This window comes from Fragaria vesca, linkage group LG1 (genome assembly GCF_000184155.1).
Source record: "Fragaria vesca subsp. vesca linkage group LG1, FraVesHawaii_1.0, whole genome shotgun sequence".
Classification (NCBI taxonomy): domain Eukaryota; kingdom Viridiplantae; phylum Streptophyta; class Magnoliopsida; order Rosales; family Rosaceae; genus Fragaria; species Fragaria vesca.
The window spans coordinates 16,661,109-16,666,907 of record NC_020491.1 but is presented as its reverse complement, the minus strand read 5'-3'; the positions used below and the strand labels follow the sequence as shown (position 1 = coordinate 16,666,907).

The window sequence follows — 5,799 nt, the reverse complement described above, 5'->3', positions numbered from 1 at the left end:
TATAAAGGGCTCCTATCAATTAATAATACACACATCTTTCACGATTCTGTATTCCTAAACCTATTTCATTTCATCAAAAACAATATTCTACCTTACTCAATGTACATTATATATCAACTCGACTCGATATTTAAATCAAATTAGTATACTTGATATATCGAACACGTCTAGTTTGTAATCAATAAAAAAAAATTTTAAAAAAACCATATAGTTTAACGTATTAATGTATGTAATATGTATGTAATATTGCAGATGCTAGAGTCATTCTTCTGAACCCTAACCCAGTGGGCGCTGAGTGATGTTGTAATGGTTTGAGCAACTCCCTTCTGTCTAGGAACTTTATTCTACAACACAAGTTATGCAATGTCTTTGAGAAGTTTACTGGCTGAACAATTGTAAAATGTAAAACATGTGCAAATCTCATACCATATGTTAGGAAATATCATTCTTCACCTATTACAGATCATACTGTGATCAAACGCCAGAAAGATCAAATCATCCGGAGCGAATTGCGATTGTCTTTACATATTTATAACCCAAGTCATAAGTAATAGAGAAACTGCTGGTATATCTCTAAGCAGAAATGTAATTTGCGAGAAGCAAATGCCCACGCCTGTCTCCAACTATAAGCCAAGTCCTATTTGTTTCCCAGTGCAGCTGTACACATCACACTCATCAACTCAGGATTCCCTCTCTCAAACAGGAAGCTAGTTGGCGCTTTAACTGGAGCATCTGTCCACGTCTCGTCTGCAATTAATGACAAGGTTGAAAAGGTTAGACGTATCTGCTAGACTGTTAGAAAAGCTATTAAGGAAATCAGAACGAATTCATAGATCCTGTTCTAACAAGATCTATCAAGTGTCATGCACCAAATGGAGATTTTCAATCACTATATGCAGCCAGCCACCTATCTAACGTGTTTGAAATGGAAATGGTTTAGCAGCCACTTATTCCATCGAGTGCATCTGAATATCCAGATTACAATAGGGAAACTTGCCTCGTTCATGACTTTGATTCTTTTTTGGGCATCGTTCAGTTGGTTCTCAATTGCTTCTTCCACTTGTGAGACAAGCTTTCGGTGTGATGCTTCTGCAAGTAAACAAAAGCAGAAATTGGATGTCAAATGATCTAAAAAAATTAACAAGTTTTCGTTTGTCAAAGGTAACTGCTAGCACATAACTTTTCATATGAAGAAAATAGTATTTCTTGGGTTTATTTGAAGCATGTCAATGCCATACAAGAGAATCTAGACTCTATTTCGTCATAATTATAGCAAGAGGGACTAGAGTTGCGTAGATTTTGATGCATCAATGATATGTAGGCAGGCATAGCATGCATGACAATTTTTTTTGTTTTTGGATTATGAAGGTCTTTAGTGTAGTTTGCATGGAATTCAAAGCACTAAACTCTGTTTTCTGTTTACTCTGAAATGAGTTTACAAGGTTTCTCACATGCCTTCAAGATCAGGACAAATTTTAATTTGTCAATATATTAAACTATGATTTCACCCAAAAAAACAATAATTGCAAGGCAGTATCTGCAAGGTAGCTTCTTAAATTTATGATATTTATAGGGAAATCTAGTGTCATATACACCTACACAAACAAATTTCAATATAAACTGAAGCAACAAAATAATACAGTATCAGAAAGATGAGAAATGCCATACTTTGCTTTTCCACAGTTCCCTTGAACTCTGTCTGGTACACTTCCAGACCTTCAATTGTACTTCCGCAATCCTGAAGATGCTGATTGACCTGTTCCTTGAACTTGTCACAAATGACTTTCAGTTGTCCTTGTTGCTCTGCAGAAGAACCATCCCATATACAATAAACCAAAACCAAAACTGAATAAGCACACTGACAAAGTATTCTCTCAGCATTAAACTAGCAAAGTATTCCAAACCTTCCACGATAATAAGTAGATACATAACTAAACTATTTTCCAACTTCAAGTTATCTTCTTTTGCAGTCAATTTCAATGGTATAACCACATGATTCACGAGAAAAGATGTACACACCTCATAACTTATAGGGAAAAAAAAACTTCCATTCATCTGGAGCTTTAACTGACACGGGAGAATTTTGCAACAATACAGGAAACTAACTGGATATTCTCTTAATCTGATCATTTTAATTGAAACCCATTAATGACTGATGGCAACAGCGCTTCAAGATGTAATGTGTGCTAAAGGACTGTGGTTCAGGTTCATGTTTTAATCACAAAATTATCAAACCACCCCTGAGCAGGACATTGGAAGTATGACCTTAGGAAACATGTGGTCAATCTTAAATCTAAAAAATAAAAAACAACAATTTTAAGTAAGTCATTTATACAACTTCTCCTTACCTTCAAACCTTGTTTCCAGCTTTTTTCTCTTTAATTTGCTAAGGTTTGTAAGCTTTCCCCTGAAAAATCATCACAAACACACTAAGTTATTGCTATCTTTAACAGGGAAACCTGCTTGTTGAATAATACCTACATGTCCATTTGAATCTGAGACTCTACATTCTGCAGCTGCAACTGAACCTCCGCAGCAACAGATGCCAGGATTTCAGATGATTTCCTTGTAGTTGCTGTCTTCATTTTGGTTTTTAGTTTTGCTAGTCCCAAAGCAAATAGTTCAACAGCCCTAAGAGGTGAAATTAAAGTTCAACCGCAAGCAGAATGTGCATACAGATAACCAGTTGTATTTTGCTTCAAAAAAACATATGTGGGCACACACAGATAGAGAGAAGAAAAACCTAGCCAATCCATCCACTTCAATAGGCTCTGAAGGTTCCTCCATGCACTTATCTTCTCCAATCCCTGCAAGAATAAAATATGGTGCAAATTATGCAATTGCCTTTAATAGAAGGTAAAATAGGAGTATAGCACTGATATGATTATAAGTATGCCTCCTTGGATTCAAAACATTTCATAGAAAAAGTTTGAATTTCAATTTTTCAGCATTACTGCAGATAATGAATTCTATATAAGCACATGCACAAGACAGTCGGGTAAACAAAGTAGCCACCAGTCCAACTAGGGGGAGTGGAAAAAACATATCGTGACATCTTCCGATATACAATTGAAGTATCTAATATCTATAGACTCATAACCAATCAGGAACCTTAATTTGAGCAACAATTCATGTTATCTAACATTTGTTAGTCATGAAGTTAATAGAAGTGTGCCAGTGTACATATATTTATGTCCTTGAATAACTGGAGAACCTTCTTCAAAAGTCTCCAAGTCCCTCTCTTCTGATGATGATAAAGATAGGCCAGATTCTGCATCATTGTTCTCCATGTCAGGTGTTGTTTTCATCGGGGAATCCCTGATCTCCTCAGCGGCATCCTGAAATTCAATAAGGAAATCCAAAAGGCAGGTACAAAATACTTGCCAAAACCTGGCACAGAAAGCTACCTACTGAAACTGTTTGATAATAAAGGATACAGAAGACTGTGTTTGAGCATTTTCAGAAAAATCTTGTTTTGAAGTCGAGGAAGTTCTGAAGCGGTGAATATCTCCAATAACAAATCGCCTCTCCATTGGTGCAGGACTACTACAATCTGCCCTTTGGTCAGATTTTGGGATTGAGCTGGGAGAATAACTTGACACAGATCTTCTAATTCCAAAAGTTGGACTTAGAAAATTATCTTCTGGATTTACAGCATCCTTGAAGCTTGGATTTTCACTATCTTGTCGTTGGTTCCTACTCTCTGATTTGTCACTATCCCCAAATTTCTTGCTTTTGATTGGTGAGTGGTAAATTTCTTTCTCTGGGGTAGTCTTCTCCTGTTCAGGAAACTCCTTTTCATTGTCAGGTAGAGAACTTTGAAAATCTGCCATTTTGGTATCTCCAGAACAAGCTTTCTTAGCAGATGGTCGTTTTCCCCTCTTATTAATGGCTTGCTGAATCTTTGTTGGATTATCCTTTTCAGGAAGGCAGACCTCATGAGTCTCAGTTCTGAAACCTGTATTCTCTTTCTTCTTCTGAAACCTGATTTCTTTCTCTGTGATAGTTTTCTCTGGTTCAAGATTGTCAGGTAGATAACCATGAAAATCTCCTACTTTAGTACCTCCAGGGCAAGCTTTCTTAGCAGGTGGTCGTTTTCCTCTCCTATTAATGGCTTGCTGAATCTTAGTTGAATTATCCTTTTCAGGAAAGCAGACCTCATGAATCTCTTTTCTGAAACCTGTATTCTCTCTCTTCTTCTGAAACTTTGAGGATTTTCCAGCAGAATCTTGTAGTGTCTCAAAGCATTCTTGTTCAAAAGAAAATACATTATCTCGCTGTTTCCGTTTGTAACCAGAAGATGGGGCAGGCTTTGCAGTTGTCTTCCCTACTTTGGCTCGGGCTCTCTTTGGAATCAAAGATCGAGTGACAGGTCTCCTGACAGAGTTCTCAGGACTTTCAGAGTCTGTTTCTATAGTATCTGAATTTTGCGTAGGTTTAATAAATGCATCACCCTTTTCCATGTACTTGTCCTCTGGTTCATCAGAATTCTTTTTTAGCTTGACGACATCAGCCATTTGATCAAATTGTGGTTGAGGATTTAAATTATCATCACCAACCTCAAGCTCCTGAGATTTGGTGTGCTGATCATTAGGTGAAGCAGCAGCTCCCAATATATTCCAAAGCTTCATTCTGAGAGTTTCAGTTCTTGTGTTTTCTTGTGCATCTGTTTTGTCCACTAGCACCTCCTTATCCGGTGTAATAACTTCCTGCGCAGTTGCAAATGTGATATCCTTAACTTCCTCCACTTTCCCATTATTCAGTTCCCTCTTTCTGTAGGTAACTCCACTAAACTGCTTATGTGTGTCATCACCAAACTGTAAAATTGAGGTCTTGTTTGCGGAATTCTCAACTGAATATTTAAGTGGTGTGTTCCTTGCTCCGTCAAGTCTGTACTGCCTCTTACCAACAGATGATAAATTATTGGCTTGTTTTGCATGAAGAGCAGCATCTGAAGTCGGTATGTCTTTGTGAAAGGGTCTAGTACTGATCCATGGGGAACCCACCTGCTCTGGAGTTTTAGTTTCTTTTGTTGTTTTGGCAGCTGTAACTTCTTCCCCGTTGAACTTACCCTCTATGGTATTCGCTAAGTTAGCATTTTCTGTTTCTGCATTTGGTACCACAACCTCCCTTTCCTTTGCACATCCAGACTTTTTCTTTGCTATTGAATCTACCACAACTCCAATTGACATCTTCCTAGATTGGCTTGCTGGATGATTAATGCTTCCATAGCTCCAGCAATTGCTTGTTTGATCCTGAAACATGGCATTTGAAGTAAGCATTATAGTTTGTGCTCCACACTCAAATTAGAATGCAAAGTCCCAATTCCATTTTTGTTCAATTCAAATTTGTTTCGGATGAAGATAAATTTAATAAACTTTAAACTAATACACAGGTAGATAGAACTAAATTAGTATTTTAAATCAAGTAAACCAAAACCACATCTATGGGGTCTTTCCCGATAACACAGTGGACTGAAATACCATAATGGTCATGTACGAGCTATATAAAACATAGACTGAGCTAGTCACAGATCATGTACCATTTAACTGAAAAGGATCACCAAAAATATAACTGGAAAGAGTTACAGATTATGCACCATCCAACAAATGAGAAAAGAAACAGCCAAAGTCTAACAGAAAATTCTTACACGCCATACAATTAGCTATGCAAATACAAGGTATCAAAGTTGTGAATGCTTACATCTCGCATATGCTTTCGTCTTCCAACCTCCATCTAGAGAACACGTATGTAGAATAGCCACAATTGTAACCTGAACAACAGACCAAGAAATTTGGT

The 5,799-nt window shown here is 37.2% G+C and overlaps 1 protein-coding gene across 1 annotated transcript; it reads right to left on the bottom strand.

Annotated features, from left to right (window-relative positions):
* Window positions 1-592: 592 nt before the first annotated feature.
* LOC101301338 lies at window positions 593-5,282 on the bottom strand. The gene is made up of 8 exons (XM_004289392.1): window positions 3,438-5,282; window positions 3,215-3,338; window positions 2,744-2,807; window positions 2,482-2,631; window positions 2,349-2,407; window positions 1,669-1,803; window positions 998-1,089; window positions 593-747 (listed from the first exon to the last, which is right to left on the bottom strand). Exons 1-8 carry the CDS (start codon window positions 5,280-5,282, stop codon window positions 676-678), a joined length of 2,541 nt encoding a protein of 846 aa, XP_004289440.1. The 3' UTR covers window positions 593-675.
* Between the last annotated feature and the right edge of the window lie 517 nt (window positions 5,283-5,799).